The sequence below is a fragment of the Triticum urartu genome, chromosome 3A (genome assembly GCF_056163025.1).
Source record: "Triticum urartu cultivar PI428250 chromosome 3A, HENAU_Tu73, whole genome shotgun sequence".
Lineage (NCBI taxonomy): Eukaryota > Viridiplantae > Streptophyta > Magnoliopsida > Poales > Poaceae > Triticum > Triticum urartu.
In genome coordinates, this window is record NC_141875.1 from 616204883 (window position 1) to 616222211 (window position 17329).

General features: G+C 45.7%; 2 protein-coding genes and 1 pseudogene across 7 annotated transcripts; 1 reads left to right on the top strand and 2 right to left on the bottom strand.

Moving 5' to 3' along the window:
- Positions 1–1047: 1047 nt before the first annotated feature.
- LOC125527789 (putative jasmonic acid carboxyl methyltransferase 1) lies at positions 1048–4251 on the bottom strand. Of its 5 annotated transcripts, none has more exons than XM_087513600.1 (6): positions 3808–3942; positions 3453–3520; positions 2694–2808; positions 2096–2488; positions 1761–2027; positions 1048–1594 (listed from the first exon to the last, which is right to left on the bottom strand). In XM_087513600.1, coding segments are annotated over exons 2-6 (1128 nt in total). In that variant the 5' UTR covers positions 3455–3520; positions 3808–3942; the 3' UTR covers positions 1048–1243. The 5 variants fall into 5 exon arrangements, with proteins under 5 accessions (XP_087369726.1, XP_087369724.1, XP_087369728.1 ...); XM_087513598.1 differs by lacking the exon at positions 3453–3520 and adding an exon at positions 3057–3138 and having other exon boundaries at positions 3808–3939; XM_087513602.1 differs by lacking the exons at positions 3453–3520; positions 3808–3942 and adding an exon at positions 4129–4251.
- On the bottom strand, positions 4146–7890 carry LOC125527791 (putative methyltransferase TCM_000336; annotated as a pseudogene). Its single transcript, XR_015599364.1, has 5 exons — positions 7823–7890; positions 7079–7202; positions 4928–5322; positions 4582–4849; positions 4146–4484 (listed from the first exon to the last, which is right to left on the bottom strand). The product of XR_015599364.1 is annotated as a putative methyltransferase TCM_000336 (transcript).
- On the top strand, positions 7889–9263 carry LOC125527792 (uncharacterized). The gene is made up of 4 exons (XM_048692302.2): positions 7889–7966; positions 8089–8230; positions 8606–8748; positions 8784–9263. The coding sequence occupies exons 1-4, from the start codon at positions 7889–7891 to the stop codon at positions 9261–9263; spliced, it is 843 nt and encodes a 280-aa protein (XP_048548259.2).
- The last annotated feature ends 8066 nt before the right edge of the window (positions 9264–17329 follow it).

Genomic DNA, 17329 nt, shown 5'->3' on the forward strand with positions numbered 1-17329 from the left:
TATATACTGCGGTCTGGTTGAGGATCAATCAGTTGGGAGAGGCCACTTCGAGTGTGCATGTAAGTACTACATGAATATGATGGATGGCCACTGGCTAAAAAACCAAGACGCTCCAGTTTATTTACAGCATCAGCTTGTAGTTTGTACACAGGCACTGGCCTTTTGCTCGGGCTGTGTACTGTTTTTCAGTAAAGTTCACGTCGCTGTATATACTGCGGTCTGGTTGAGGATCAATCAGTTGGGAGAGGCCACTTCGAGTGTGCATGTAAGTACTGCATGAATATGATGGATGGCCACTGGCTAAAAAACCAAGACGCTCCAGTTTATTTACAGCATCAGCTTGTAGTTTGTACACAGGCACTGGCCTTTTGCTCGGGCTGTGTACTGTTTTCCAGTAAAGTTCACGTCGCTGTATATACTGCGGTCTGGTTGAGGATCAATCAGTTGGGAGAGGCCACTTCGAGTGTGCATGTAAGTACTGCATGAATATGATGGATGGCCACTGGCTAAAAAACCAAGACGCTCCAGTTTATTTACAGCATCAGCTTGTAGTTTGTACACAGGCACTGGCCTTTTGCTCGGGCTGTGTACTGTTTTCCAGTAAAGTTCACGTCGCTGTATATACTGCGGTCTGGTTGAGGATCAATCAGTTGGGAGAGGCCACTTCGAGTGTGCATGTCAGCATGTGCGACCTCTGAGGCCATGGCGCTCTCTGACGGCGTCGGAGACAGAGAGGGAAGGGGGAAACAGCCGTGAGGGCTAGGTGGCGTCACGGGGAGGTGAGATGGCAAGGCGGCCATGACCAGGGAGAACGGGGTGCTACGGGAACGAGGAAACGCGGTCCGGTGCGCGCTGGCTGTCGTGCCACTTGGGTGGTCACCACCGGTTTGACATGCCAAACGCACTCCGGGGGATTTCTAGACATCTTCTGCATTCCAAAATCTGGCCAAGGTATGCCTCACTGATAGCATAGATGAGAGCCAGGAGAGATGGGTCCAGAGGAGAACAACACTAATTCTTATGAGATTGCCATGGAACAGAAAGGAATAATAGCATGTATGTACCTTTGCAGAACTTCAATATCACTCAATTCAGCAAAGTATATGTCTCACAATGCAATTTCAGCAGATATTTGCCTTGTCCGTCTCTCACAAATCCGGTTAAGTTCGATGTTGAATTTCACAGGCATGACACAAATTGGTGAGGGATACAGACTAGCAGCAGCAGCACGTCAATTGCCATGTCATGCCTTGGTGAGTGATACAACCAGCATAACTCTCGGGTTTCTGGCGTGCTTGACCTGTGACCTGCGCTGCAGGCTCAAGTGCTTCTCGCCGGTCCTCACGAATTCATCCATGATCTCTCCAAGCGATCCAAAATGCTGGACTATTATTGGCTCGAAAGCAGCTCTCAGACTGTTCACCAGCCTGTTTGGGGTGAGGAGCGCGCGGTCCATGCCGCTTATAGGGTCGTGCACCCGCATCTCTGTGATTGAGAAGGAGCCCTCTTCTTGGATGATCTCTCTCAGCTCTTCGTCAGAAGGTCCATGCACCGGTATGTACAAAGAATCAAGTTTTTCTTTGTCAATCACACCCTGCTAGTTATCCAAAAATGCTCATTAGCAAATGACAACATGGTTCAAAAGTAAAGCTTGCCTTGGTTTTCCGTCAATTAACCGGGCAATTCTCTTCTTCTTAATCAATGAAAATGGCAAGTCTTTTGCCTTGTTTCATAAGAAAAAAAGTAAAGCTTGCATTTACCTCTGAGGCCATGGTGCCTAAAATCTGAGCTGCAGTTCCCCAGATGAGAGAGCTCTCGGTGACGGGCTCATCAGAACGCCTCCCCTGGAGCGAAACAACCATCCGGCCTTCCGGGACCAATTCTTTGGCTCTCAGCTGCAGGAAAAGCGTGAAATCTTTCCTGAATTGCTGTGCATAAGCTCCAGCGACCACTGGGAGTCTTTCACGCCTGGCATTCTCATCGACGTCATACGCCGGGATCTGGTTTATCCTCAAATCTTCAGGAGCCTGTACCTCTGAACAATCAGATAGTGAAGGGACGAATGCTACTGGAGTGGTGTCAAACAAACTCATACCTTCGAGAGCCAATAAAGACTGTTGGATGAACAGAAAAGATGCACGGAGGCACTAGGGAAGAGCCTCTCATAGAATGACCCTGGCACAGCACCAGTTACAACAAGAGGCTCGCCGATTTGACGGACCGCAACCAGGCTTTTCACCACCGCGTTGAAGTCATTGTATGGGAGATCATTGAGGAGTACAGAGACTTCCGGAGGTGGCTGCCGCAACCAAAGAAAGTGGCTGTGGGTGGCCTCGAGGGCGATGGACACCAGTGCTACCGCATTTGGGCCACAGGAGCAGCCCAAGTCAGCAATCACCATCTTCCCGTGGGACATGGTGGTGGTGTTGCTGCATAATTCGACGATCACTGCTTCTATCAGGGGCTTCATCCTGTTCTGCTCAGCACTCTGCAGTCGACTCGTACTTCTTCAGAAATCTAGTTTAATCTTTCCCAATATTGTTTTTATTTTTCATTATGGTGTTACTTTAGTTGTTAGTAATGTAAGATATATTATGAGCAAATTCCTGATGAGACAGTCTTCAGAAGCCAAGTTTCAGGAGAAGGGGCCGTAGAAACAACACTCGTCAGCTAATTAAGAGAGCAGAAATTACCTGAAAACTGGAGTTGTGAGCGTAGCTAGTTTCGCCTTGTCCATGATTCATATGCACCATCTGTTTGGAAGCCATGGCTTTGCTTGCAGCAGGGCTAACCTCCAGAGACTTGAACCTGAGAGAGCAAGATTAGGAAGCAGGCGGTGAGTTGGCAACGATGTACTGGAAGTTCAGCTCTTGTTTTTTTATGCTAGCTGGGGATGGCTCTTCTGGCTGCTTATTGGGCAAAGCAAATGGGTCAACGTGCTTATCAATCCTAGGGCCAGCTCATACACAGGTTTAATGAAAGATTCGGTCAAACCCAAATCAGCATATAATACATTAACAACCTATCACTACCAGAGTTTGTCTTATACCAGCTACCTGTTGTTTTGAGGCCATTGCTCCGCTTGCGCTGGAAGTTCAAATTTTCTTTTACAGTGCTCAACAGGGATGACTGTTCTGGCTGCTTTGGGCAATAAAATGGTCAATGTGCTTCTCAATCTGTTATTTGTAACTGCTGTTTGGGCCAGCTAGAAAGACTAAAGGGTCGAATTCGGATAAGAAAAACAATCTGTCACTACTACAGAGGATATTTGTTTAGACCAACAGGATCGTTATTTGACATGGTTAAATTTTGTTGGCTCTTCCAGTTGAATATACAATCAGATACTAACTGAATTTCCGGCATATATATTTTTACTGTAATTCCTAGCACAATACTAGCATTACACAAGCACCATATTGAATATACAATCAGATACTAACTGGAGTGCTCACATATTGTCCTTTCAGGCGGTTGGTAACTGCCTCTGATGGACTGACCTATCACTGACGATCTGGCGGTCCTGTAAACCGCCACTGATGAGTTTTTTGAACAGCTAGAGATGGCATGTTCTGTACTAGTGAGGAGTCCTATTCTATTTTTCAAATTACCATATGAACAGAAGGGAATTTCCTATACATCAGCGGAACATCAATATTAAACTCAACTACATTGTCAGATAAGGGGAAGATACAAACACTTGACAATGATAATTAAAATTTTATTTCAGCAGGTACTTATCTTTTTGTCTCTTCAATTTTACGAACATGCCATGCCATTGTGATAGATATAAGCTAAGAAGTCACACACCAGTTGCCATGTCATGCCTTGGTAAGGATAAAATCCACCCTTTGTCGAAAACCCCCCGATAAAACCAGCATCACTCTCGGGTTTTGGTACACACAGCTTGCGAGCTGCGTTGCAGGCTCCAGTGCTTCTTTTCGGCCCTTATGAATTCATCCATGACCATGTTCCATAAAAAAAATGGTTCCGTTAAACATGTGCATATGGTATACATCAGAATGTTGAATACCTTCAAAGCACGCTATGGATTTTAGTCTACAGAATCAAGTGGGCACACGTTTGGCCTCAAAGAAAGCATCTGTTCACTATCATCAAATGTGATGTTACCTTTAGGGACCTGATAATCATGCCTTTGCAAGGGATACAACCAGCATAGCATAAGGACATCTAGCCCTCTCCTCTTGCAAGCTTCCCTCTAGGACCCACCGCCGCTCCGTGGTCTTCACGAATTCATCCATGACATCTCCAAAATGTTGGACCAATACCGGCTCAAACAAAGCTCTAAGAAATCTCGTGAACCTGCCTGGGGTGCTGAGAGCATTGTTCATATCGGTTCTAGGGTCATGTGCCCGCATCTCCCTGATTGAAAAGGAGCCCTCTTCTTGGATGATTTCCCTCAGCTCTTTGCTGGAAGATTCATACAATAGCCCATAAAAGGAACAAACTTTTTTTTCAATCACACCCTGTTTATATAACCATAAGATCATGAGGTCAAATATAGTGCTCGCACGAGTTCGATCGCAAAAGATACATGCTAGAAAAGAAAGTAAAGCAGTTTACCTCTGAGACCATGACACATAGAATCTGAGCTACAATTCTAAAATATAAGAGAATTTGGTGGCGATTGCATCAGAACGCCTCCCTACCAGAGAAACAATCATTCGGCCTCCTGAGACCAACTCTTTGGCTCTCAGCTCCAGAAAAAGTGTGAAATCTTTTCTGTACTGTTTTGCATAAGCCTCAAGCACCATGGGAAGAGCCTTTCATGCCTAGAATGCTCATCAATGTCATATGCTGGGATGAGATTTTTTGTTAGATCTTCTGGAGCCTGTAAACATAAGGTTTTGCTTACAGAGTCAATGAGTAATGCAGTGGATTGATCCATCCAGTAGCATCAAACTCACACCTTTGAGAGCCAATGCAAGCTATTGGACGAGCAAACAAGATGCAAGGATTCACTGGTGAAGAGCCGCTCGTAAAACGAGCCTGGTGTGATACCGGTCACGGCAACAGGATCGCTGCTTTGACGGGGCGTGACCAGGCTCTTCACCACCGTGTTGAAGTCGTTCTCGGGGAGATCGTTGAGGAGCACACACACTTCCGGTGGTGGTTGCTGGAACTGAAGACAATTAGCGTGGATCGCCTCAACGGTGATCGATACCAATGCAAGCGCATTTGGACCAGTGGAGCAGCCCAAGTCCACGATCATCATCTTGCTGGGCTGCAAGGTGCCGGTGCTGCTGCATAATTCAATGATGACCGCTTCAATCAGGGTTTTTTCATCTTCTTCTGCTCAGCATTCTGCAGTTGACATGTACTTATTCAGAAAAATCTAAATCTATCCCAATTCTTGTTCTTATTTTGCATAATGGTGTTAATTTAAATGCCAGTAATATAAGATATATTGTGAACAAATTCTTGGTGAGAGAATCTTCGGAAGCCAAGTTCCAAGAGACCGTAGAGACAACAGTACTAAATTAATAGACAGAAGAGAAAATACCTGAATACTAGAGTTGAGTATAGCTAGTTTCCCCTTGTCCTTGAGTCATAATGTGCGCCATCTTTTTGGAAGCCATGGCTTTGCATGCAGCACACCCAACCTCCGAAGACCTTGAACCTTAGAGGGCAAGATTAGGAAGGAGATGGTGATGGTGCCCTTCAATTCTATGTTTTATATGCTGTTCAGACTGCTTATTGGGCAGCCCGTTAGGGTCAACGTGCTTATCAATCTCAGGGGCTGCTAATAGGAAGGTTGCATGAAAGATTAGGTCTAATTCACATCAGGATATAATAAATTAACAACCTGTCACTACTAGAGTTTGTTTTAGATCAGCAGATTTGTCATTTTGAGGCCATGACTTTGATTGCACAGTGGAACTTCAATTCTTCTTTTTATAACGTAAACGTGTTAATTATAAGGTAGAAAGGTTGAAGGGTCAAATTCAGATAAGAATAACAACCTGTCACTGCCAGATATGATATTGATTTAAGCCAGCAGAATTATTATTATTTGACATGGTAGAATATGTTGGCTCTTCAAGTTGAGTATGGAAACAGAATAATGATTGAGTTTACCCTACATTGTTTCTTTACCGGAATTTCCAGTACATGATTAGCATTAACATGATCACAATGAGATTTACTGAATAAGAACAGTAGATTGGAGTATTCACATATTGTCATGGACCATACAGCAAGTATGACAGCAGTGTCAGTTATCACCAAGATTAGCAATGTAATTACAAAGTTACACGAACAGACACACATTTGTCAGTGAGAAAAGAGAGCTATATTGATTACTAAGAATAAGTGTCACAATCTCAAGCAGTCTGGGTGCTTAGTTTCTGTACTGTTTCTGCTCTTATCCTCCCTCCAAACTCTTGAAGATTCTTTTGTGTGTGTCTCATTCCCAATCTCCTGATCGGATAGATTGGAAATACATAGCATGTTACAACTGTTTTGCCACAAAAAAAATTGAGTAAGTGCTACAATCTCAAGCTTTGTAGAAGCCATACATTACAATGTGTTGTACACGTAAAAGCTAGTTGAGCGAGTTCATGGACAGCCGCATTTGCTAATGGATATAGATCAAAGGAAACAAATGCAGTGCCTCTTAAACAAAGAAAGAAAGCAGGGACACATCACTTATCTGGTCATCTGATCAAGCACTTATTTCAGTAGACACACCCTCGCCGCGAATTTAGTCGGAGCACCCCGCGTGTGGACCACCCAGCCAGTCGACGCTCGCAAAGCAGTGCCTTGATCACCATGAAAACTGTAGCCTTAGTTGGTGGTCGTGTTCGGCTCCGTGATGCCATCCATCTACCTTTCTCCCGGAGCAGTGTGTCGACCACATGTCCATTCAACTCGGTTCCCCGAGAGGCCATGATGACATGCGGTAGAACTACTTGCGCACGATGATCTTCCAGCGTGTCCTGCACAAGCGGCTCCGCCCGTCGGCCGTGTACAGAGCACCTAAGGAGGAGGGTAGGCGGCATTTCGTCGAACTGATGGCGGGCGCTGGAGCGCAGAGCCCGGCTTAAAGGCCCCCTCTTGCCTTTCCATTTCTTGTTAGCAATCCGGCGCCCGGCGACTCTAGTAGAGGCAGATTAGCTTCTTCACCTCCAGCGACGGCGCAGGTAGCAGAGGTAGGCGACTGCGCCGCCACGTTCTTTGACCACCTGCACGCAGCCGCCAGCCAGTAGTGGAAATTCCGTCAGTATCCGCGGCGCATGGGGCGAGAGGAGGAGGGATTTGACCGAACCGAACCTGCGGCAAGAGTGGGCGACGTCGACGCCCTGCGCTATGACGACAAGGAGGCGCTTGAGCGCGTCGGCGTCGAAGAGGTGAGTCGAGGAGCGCCGGGATGGCGGCGGCGGCGGCGTCGTAGAGGCGCGCGTTCGTGGCCGTCAGCGCCACCACCTATCAAGCCGCCGCGCCGCTCGCCTGCAAAACGAACATTCCTGACTCTCTCCGGCCGCGGCAGCGAGGGTGCTTGGCGGCGCGGATCCCGCCGGCCGTCGTGTCTCGCCCGGAGACGAGTTAATTGCAAAAAACCACCACATTCGAGGCTTCTTCCGCAGAAAACAATCTGGTCTCTAATCATTTGCAAAAGACACCGCGCATTCGGTAAACTTTTTGCAAAAAGCACTGATCGCTTGATTTGCAGCCTCTGAGGGCGTTTCCGACAGGTGGGACCCAAAATAGGTGACGTGGCGTAACGGCGAGGCGGACGGCGCCGTTACTCACTACTTGGTCAAACCGACGCGGTCGGCTCGCCCGACCGCACCAGCTCTCTCACAAATCTCGCCCGCACTCTCTCTCCCTCCTTCGTTCTCCTCTTCCTCTCCGGCAGCCGGCGGCCGCCATGGTGTCCTGGAGCGAGAGCGAAAGCACTGATGGCTTCGCCGCGCAGTACAACCTCACTCCCGACTCCCCTCTCAAGGTCAGTTGTTCCTCTGGTTCTCTATTTGTTTTGGCCGCCGCTCATTTGTGTTCTAGGGAGTACGTGTTCTAGGGTTCTACTAGTTCTGCTCGATTTGAACAAGTTTGTGTTGGATTGCCCAGATCCCAGCTACGAGTGATGACCCGTTGTTCGAGGGTGCTGCTGACGATTTGATGGTGATGTGCGAGCATGGGAATCCAGGGAGGAAATGTGTTGCATTCGAGGGGATAAGCACTGGGAGGAGGTTCATTGCCTGTGCCCCTGAAATAAGTATTTAGTCCTAGCTTTGCAGCAGTCCAGTTCATCATCTAGGGTTCATATTTACTGTTCATGTTCTAGGGTTCATAGGTACTGTTCATGTTCTGTTCTAGGGTTTGTAGTAACTGTTCTATGGTTGATAGTAACTCTTTATTAACTGAATCTGGTAGATAAACTTAACTGAATATGGTAGATTGACTTAACTGAATATGGTAGATTAACTTAACTGAATCTGATCAATTAACTTAACTGAATCTGATAATTAACTTAACTGAATCTGATCAATTAACTTAATTGAATCTTGTACTTTAACCTAACTGAATGTGGTACATTAACTTAATTGATTTTTTCTGTAACTAATTTAATCTGTAACTTCTTTGCAGGGTGCTAATAATTGTGGATTAGTGCAGTGGGTAGATGAGGAGTGGCCAGATCATCTGCAGAATGCTCTTCACAAGCTGTGGCTTATGTATGAGCGTAGCCAGCATGACAATAGGATGGCATGCCTGGAGCATTCATCTACTGTACACATACTCACACAGCAAAAAAAGAGCTGCAGGAGACATATGAGAAGCTTGTTGAAGATGTTAACAACCTCCTAGATTCACAGGATAACCTGCGTGAGGTAAATCATAAGAATGATGATGCTGAGAACATTACAATCAGTGTGGAAAGCAGCTTTGCAAAGGACGAGGAGATCAAAAAATGGAAGGCTGCTCATGACCAGTTAAAGTTAATTCATGTAGCTCAAGCCACTGTCATTAGGAATTTGAAGTTCAAGCATCTCAAAGAGAAGGAAAAGATGAGCTCTGATAAGAGGACTTTGGAGATTTGCTATGCTGACCTGAAGAAAGAGAAGGATGACCTGAAGAAAGAGAAGGATCAGGTGGACAGTTGCATTGCTGAGCTGATGAAAGAGAAGGAGAAGTTGACCATGGAGAAGAGTACTCTTGCTTCCTGCATTGTTGAACTCAAGACAGCAGGTGATAGTAACAAGAGAAAGCTTCACCAGATTAAGGCTATTTGTGATGAAGACTAAGTTGAGTTGTAGTCTGACCATGTGGGTCATTATCTTTTGTAATAGCTTTGGACTAAAGCTTGTAATGTGTTAACTTTGGCTGTGTTGAACTCTATTAATTCTGTAGTTGGGTTATTTGTGATGAAGACTAAGTTATGTCCTTGAACTATGAATCTTAAGTACTAAGTTGGGTCATTTGATGTGTTCTTTCATTTTATGTTATGGTTTGTGATTAATGTTGTGTGAGGAAAGTTTTGGCCGAATTAAGGTGAGACCTAAGTTGTGTTTTGGCCCAAACTTACTCATTTGGTGTTTTCTCGACGTCGATCCACCCCAAATGACCTAGCTTACTGATTTAGGGTTTTGTCGCCTTCGATCCACCCCAAATGACCTAACTCACTCATTTGGTGTTTTCTCGACGTCGATCCACCCCAAATGACCTAGCTTACTGATTTGGGGTTTTGTCGCCTTGGATCCACCCCAAATGACCTAACTCACTCATTTGGTGTTTTCTTGACGTCGATCCACCCCAAATGACCTAGCTTACTGATTTGGGGTTTTGACGCCTTGGATCCATCCCAAATGACCTAACTCACTCATTTGGTTTTTTCTTGACGACGATCCACCCCAAATGACCTAGCTTACTGATTTGGGATTTTGTTGCCTTGGATCCACCCCAAATGACCTAACTCACTCTTTGGTGTTTTCTCGACGTCGATCCACCCCAAATGACCTAGCTTACTGATTTGGGGTTTTGTCGCCTTCGATCCACCCCAAATGACCTAACTCACTCATTTGGTTTTTTCTCGACGTCGATCCACCCCAAATAACCTAGCTTACTGATTTGGGGTTTTGTCGCCTTCGATCCACCCCAAATGACCTAACTCACTCATTTTGTTTTTTCTCGACGTCGATCCACCCCAAATGGCCAAACTTACTCATTTGTGGCAACAACAACAAGCATCATAAGAGCCATCATCGACAACAACAAGCACTCATGCATCATAGTCTTCAACATAACTATAAACAGTACTCATGCAAAAAATCTTGAACATAACTAGCATCATAAGAACAATCATGAACAACAACAGAGAAGCAATGATCATAACAACAAGCACTCATGCATCATAGTCTTCAACACAACCATAGTCTTCAACACAACCATAAATAGTTCAACACTTAACCATACATAGTTGAACACAACCATAAATAGTTCAACACAATCATACATAGTTCAAGCATCACCAATTCCAGAATTCAACACAACCATAAACAGTACCATGCCAACATAGGCAACATGCTTCATAATGTTTTTACCATCAGCAGGACACCACAAACTTACCTGCTTCCCTTAGAACAATTGAACCACTCAGCCATCTTAAAAGATGGTTTTCTGACTCTTCCAGTACCTGCTGGTCTTGGAGGGATGAAGTTTTTCTTTTGCCTACCAGCAGCAGTAGTAGAGGTACTTGGCCCAGCAGCTGTAGAGGAACTGGGCCCAGCAGAAGATGCACTAGTAGTAGCTGCCCTTTGGAGCTCTCCTGGATGCAGCTGGAGCTGATGGAGCTTTGCTTGCAGCTGGTGTAGCCCTTGTGGGTGCCCTTGGAGCAGGAGGAGCTGATGGAGCTGCCCTTGGTACTACTGGTGTAGCTCTTGTGGGTGCCCTTGGAGCAGGAGGAGCTGATGGAGCTTTGCTTGCTGTTGCTGTGGCTCTTGTTGGTGCCCTTGGAGCTGTCCTAGCATCAACTCTTCTATTTTCCTGGAATTACAACATAGACAGATTATATAAGATAGGAAACTTGCATAAACATAGACAAATTACAAGATAGTCACAAAGTTACCTCATGTTGGTTCCTTCTCATTACCAGAGCTGGCTTAAGAGTCTTGTGGCAGCTAGTGTACCTATGCCCAGCCAGGTTACAATTGCTACAAGTGATTGTACCCATCCTAGAAGTATCCTTGGGAGCTGGCTTCGCAAACCTACTCTCCCTCCTCTTAGTTTGTTTCTTTCCTGGCTTTTCTTTGAAAACTGGTGGCTCTATGTCAGGGGTACCAGTCTTTGGCCATAGATCAGGCCCAGGCACAGGGTAAACTATTGGACTGTAGGCTGCTTGGTACATGGGTTTCTTGAAAAAATCATTGACAAAATCTTCTGAGTGTAATTTTGCCTTGTTGATTGCAGAAACTGAATGATTGCAAGGAACCCCTGTCATGTCCCATTTCCTACAACCACATGTGTATGCTTGCAAATTAACTGCATATGCACTTTATCCACTTGTAACTTGGTATAGATCAGGTCCAGCTTTGATAGATTGACAGTATCTTGAATGATGTTTTGCTTCTTCTAGCTTTTCAGCATATGTTGGGCATATCTGCCACTTGGCTGTCTTAGTCTTAGTTCTATTTGTGTTGAACTTAACTAGCAACTTAGTTCTGATCCCATCAACCATAGTTTTAATTGGCTTGCCTCTGACATCAAGTATCATCTTGTTAAACACTTCACTAATATTGTTGACAACCAAGTCAGTTTTACAATTATTGTCCATGGCATGTCTAGCCCATGTATGTTTGGGAATCTTACTAAGCCATTTCCAAGCTGCCTCACACTCTCTTTTCATGCCATCCATTGCTACATCATATCCATGCTCAGTATATGAATAGCTAGCCTGATCCATGTATTTCTTTAACTCTTCACCTCTAAAGCCGGCAGTTTGAAAGTTCTGATAAATATGTCTAAGGCAGAATCTTTGTGGGCAGTTTGGAAAGACATTATTTATGGCTCTGGCTTTAAGAAGACCCTGTTTGAAACAACTAAAGTGTAACTAACAAGGCACTTGTTGACATATGATAGTGTATTAGATATGATAGTGTAGAGGAGCAGATTTTGGTTTTACCTTTTGTCTATCAGATATGATAGTGTAGTAGCCATACTTCCCATACTCACCACCAATGGCATACTTGAGTTGTGTTAAAAACCAGGACCAGCTTGCAGTGTCTTCTTTGTCAACTATTGCAAATGCAATAGGAAAAATTTTGTTGTTACCATCTCTTCCTGTTGCAGCCAAGATTTGCTTCCCTATGGTAAGCTTTATAAAACACCCATCAACACCTACAACAACACAGAGCACATTAGAAACAAAGTAGTGCACATGAACAAGCAATTAGCACAATAAGTACATATGAACAAGTAATTAGCACAATAAGTACCTATGAAAGGTCTGCAGCCATTCAAGAAACCCTCTTTGCATGCATTTAGACACATGAACAAGCCATGGAATCTAGGATTCTTGCTAGGATGTGCCCTCAAATGCTTTGTTGTAACAATGCATCTACTTCCTGGATTGGTATCCAATACAGCTTAGAGGTAATCCCTTATCCTTGTATACTGTGCCCTTTGATCTCCTTTCACCACACTCTTAGCAACTTTCCTTGCTCTGTAGGCCATGTGAATGGACACTTCTATACCATGTTTCTGCTTCAAATTCTCAATTATGGATTGGACTGGTGTGTTAATGTCTGTCCTCAACTGTTGCTCACACTCATGTGCCAACCATTTGGCAATTACTTTGGTGCTCTCTCCTACTGCAACACAATTGTGGCACAAGTTCATTTTCTTTATGCAAAATGTCTTCTCATGTGCTATCTGAGAGGCTGCAATGAAAAAAGGGCATTCTGCACTACTGCAAACTGCAATAACCCTATCAGAACAATTCCTATGAAAGGAATAGTTTCTGTTCTGTGAGATGTGGAATGTTTGAAGTGCCCTCCTGAATTGGCTCACATCTAGGAAACATAGTTTCTTCACAAATTTCTCATGTGGGTTCTCTCTCTTCTCATCATACCAAACCCTTGGTTTCTTCTTCTTGGCCCTACTCTTCCTACCAGCTGGAATCTTAAAAGCTGGTGGTTGAGCCTCATCATTGTCTTCCTGGCTTAAGTCACCTGGGTTGCTCTCCTCATCAGAGGAAGGGTACCAGTCCTGTTCTATAATTTGATCTATACTTGCATGAGATCTGGTTGTTGGCCCCTTTCTCTGACTGCCTCCTGTGCTGCTTCCTCCTATGCTGCTATTCACTGCTGCCTCCTGCTCTGCTGCCTCATCCTCATGAACTCCCTCCTCCTCATCTGGTTCATATAGCTCTTCAACATAAGTGTCCCCTTCAAAGTGGTTGAGTGGATCATCTCTATGTTTATTCATTGCCTGTAGCCTAACAATTATGTCCTCATCTGCTAGAATCTCACTATCAGTATCACTGTCAGTACAATCTTCAGCAAGCAACTCTGGAAGTTTCCTTTTAGCTGCTCTGTATTTCTCTTTTCTTTTCTTATTGCTCCTGAACTTCTCAATCTCTTTATTCCTATTCTCCTCCATTTGTTGCTCTATTTGCTCTTGCTCCTGATCAATGTCCATGAAATACTTGTTACGACATATCTCTCTCAAGGTAGTTTTGGTGATTGATGACAACATGTTTGCGGACTAATCTTGTGATTTGAATAATTCACAGATTCTCCTTTGGCACGAGACGCCTTCTTCCCCTCGGAGTGTATTTCAAGACGGTGTAGCTCTTTCGTTTCTTTCCCGGTGGACTAGTTGCGTAGAGGGCACCGTACTATCAAGAGGGGGTCCGCTGGGGTTTTGCATGGGTGGAATCATCATGTACACATCAGCTTCTCACCCTCCGAGCATTTCCTTTCCATTGAAGAGATCTCTCCTCTCTTCCTTGTCCCGTCTGGGTCAAAGCGGTAGTACCGCGCACCCAGCGGTAGTACCGCTGAGGAGCCAAGCGGCAGTACCGCTCCGCAGCGGTAGTACCGCCCGTGGCTCCACAGCAGTAGTACCGCTGGGGGCCTGGCACCTCCGCCTTGTCCTCAGCTTCTTTGAGAGATTTCTTCTCTCTCTCTTGCGCCCCAGCGGTAGTACCGCACTGCCTGTGGTACTACGGCCAAACGGTCACAAGCGGCAGTATCGCTCCATGGCGGTACTACCGCCCTTGACCCCACTGTCATAGTACCACTGGGCAGGCTGGCTCCTACCACCTCGATTCGAGAGGTCTTTTTCTCGTGTCGGGTTTTGTGGCACTAGTCACGGTAGTAGTGGCGGTAGTACCGTTCCAGCAGCGGTAGTACCGCCCTACCACCGCGGTAGTAACGCATTTGGGTCCGTTCCCTACTAGTCTCCTCAGCGCGGCAGTACCGCTGGCTGGAGCGGCAGTACCATTGTCCTGGCGGTAGTACCGCCCCCTCTCAGCGGTAGTACCGCCCTGTGCGGGGCTGGTTGTGGGGGGCAACGGGATTGTTGCCCCACTATAAAAGGGAGTCCCCTTCTTCCTTCTCACCTACCTCTTCCTCCCCCAAGCTCCATTTATTGCTCAAGCTCCATTAAATACTTCAAGCTTCATTTTTGTCCGATCTATCTCTCTAGCCAATCAAACTTGTTGATTTGCTCGAGAGTGGTTGAGAAGGCTCCGATCTACACTTCCACCAAGGGATTTTCGATTCCCCCACTCATCCCTAGCGGATCTTGTTACTCTTGGGTGTTTGAGTACCCTAGACGGTTGAGGTCACCTCGGAGCCATATTCCATTGTGGTGAAGCTTCGTGGTCTTGTTGGGAGCCTCCGATTAAGTTGTGGAGATTGCCCCAACCTTGTTTGTAAAGGTTCGGTCGCCGCCTTCAAGGGCACCAATAGTGGAATCACGGCATCTCGCATTGTGTGAGGGCGTGAGGAGAATACGGTGACCCTAGTGGCTTCTTGGGGAGCATTGTGCCTCCACACCGCTCCAACGGAGACGTACTTCCCCTCAAAAGGAAGGAACTTCGGTAACACATCCTCGTCTTCACCAGATCCACTCTTGGTTATCTCTTACATTTACTTGTGCAAGCTCTTTAGTGTTTCTACCCTTGCTTGCTTGTATGCTTGTTGTTATTGCATCATATAGGTTGCTCACCTAGTTGCACATCTAGACAACCTACTTTGATGCAAAGTTTAATTTGGTTAAGAAAAGCTAAAAATTGGAAGTTGCCTATTCACCCCCCCTCTAGTCAACCATATCGATCCTTTCAATTGGTATCAGAGCCTCGTCTCTTTGTTAAGGACTTTACCGTCCAAAGAGTATGGTTGATACCGTAGACGGTGTGGAGGAACACTCCGGTGTGAATCCGATCTCGTCTACGGGAGATTGGGGAACTTCGGTCTCTCGTGAGGAGTTCAATGTGGCCTTGGAGACATTGAAAACCTCCATGACGACCGAAGTTGAAAGCATGTTTACTAAATTTCTTGAGGGGCTTAAACTATCCACCACATTGTTGAAAGTGGGTGATCCCGCCAACAAGGTGTCGGATGCTATCCCCGACAAGGGGGAAGCTAGTAGTGAAAAGGCTCCTTCTTCTAGTGGCAAGAATGGCACCAGCATCTTTGCCCATGTGGAACCACCACTTGTTTATGGTGGACCGGTTCCTTCCACTCATTTGAATCATGCCGGTCCTCCCCCTAAGATTGTGAAAAATGAGGATTTTGATTCTTGGGTTTACCGCTTTAAACGTCATTTAAATCATGTGAACACTAACCTTTGGAGAATCATTGAAGAAGGTTTCTATCCACATGATCCAAGCAACTTCACTCCTCGAGAAGCCACGGACAATCAATTCAATGAGAATGCTCTCTTCATCATTCAAGATGCAATTCCACCCGAAGACCTACCTCATCTTCGTCCCTTTGCCTTGGCCAAAGATGCATGGCATTGTGTCGTGTCTCTCTACCGGGGAAGCGCAAGCATTCAATGCTCCAACTATGAAGTGGTACAAGATGAGGCCGATGAGTTTGCAATGAAGGAAGATGAAGAACCTCGTGAGCTTTATCGGAGAGTAACCAAACTCGCGGTCTCACTACGAGATCATGGGAGCAAGGACACGGATGACAATTGGATCAAGCGCAAATTCCTCAAGGCAATGATGCCCTACCACAAGGCCATGTCCTCCGTCATTCGTCAAAGACCGGACTTCCACACTTTGACCTCAAGCGAAGTGTTGGATGAGTTTGTGGCCATGAACATTTTGGACAAGACCGCCGACAATGCGGTGCTCCATTCTCAACAGGCAAAGAAGCCTAACCTTGCATTGAAGGCCAAGCTCTCCGTGGAAGAAGAAGAAGAGGAAGAAGAGGAGAGCAACCCTGAAGATACGAAGTATGCATATCATGAACACATGGCACTTGCTTCAAGGCAATTTTGGAGCAAGAAAAACTCGAGGCCCAACTTTAGCAAAAACAACTCAAGTGGCACAAGGGGCAAGCAACGTGTAAGGACTTGCTACAATTGCGGCAACGTGAGTCATTTCGTTGCGGAATGCCCGTATGAGAAGAGGGAAGACAATGGTGGCAAACTCATCCGAAAGGACAAGGCCAAGTCGTTCCCCAACAAGAACAACTTCACCAAGAAGACTCCTCCCAAGGCTTTGGTTGTGAAATAAGAGTACAATGAGGATGATGACGATGATAAAGATGATGAGTCGGTTGCCATGGCCTCCGTTGCCATTGCAACAACGTCACGGGTGTCTCTCTTCGACTCACCCAACGAGAGCATAATCGCCAAGTGCCTCATGGCTAAAGCCACCAACAAGGTAACCTCCAACATCAAAACTACCATCATTAATCATCCTTCCCCAACGGATAGCATTAATGAACTTGAGGGAGCTAATGTGGAGGCTAACGAGTTTGAGGCCTTTATGGGCAAACTCAAGGGAAAATCCAAGAAGCATTTTGTTGCTCTCTTGGAACAACTTGGTGAGGCCAATGACATGATCGAGGCTCACGAAGACACCATCTCTAAGATGGAAGGGCATAGTCGTGACTATGTCGATGAGATTTCGGATCTTTCCAATGCTCTTGAGGAAGAGCGGGGTCTTCGTTTGGCTCTTGAGGAGTCACACAACGTTGATCATGCTAAGTTAAAGAAAGATTATGATCATGCCCTCATTGTTTCTCGTGTACTAAATTCCGAGAAGGCCAAACTCGGGGTTGATCTTGCTAGACTCAAAGAGGAGTTTGATATACTTGACAAGGCCCACGAGGCCTTGAAGGGTATTCACGCT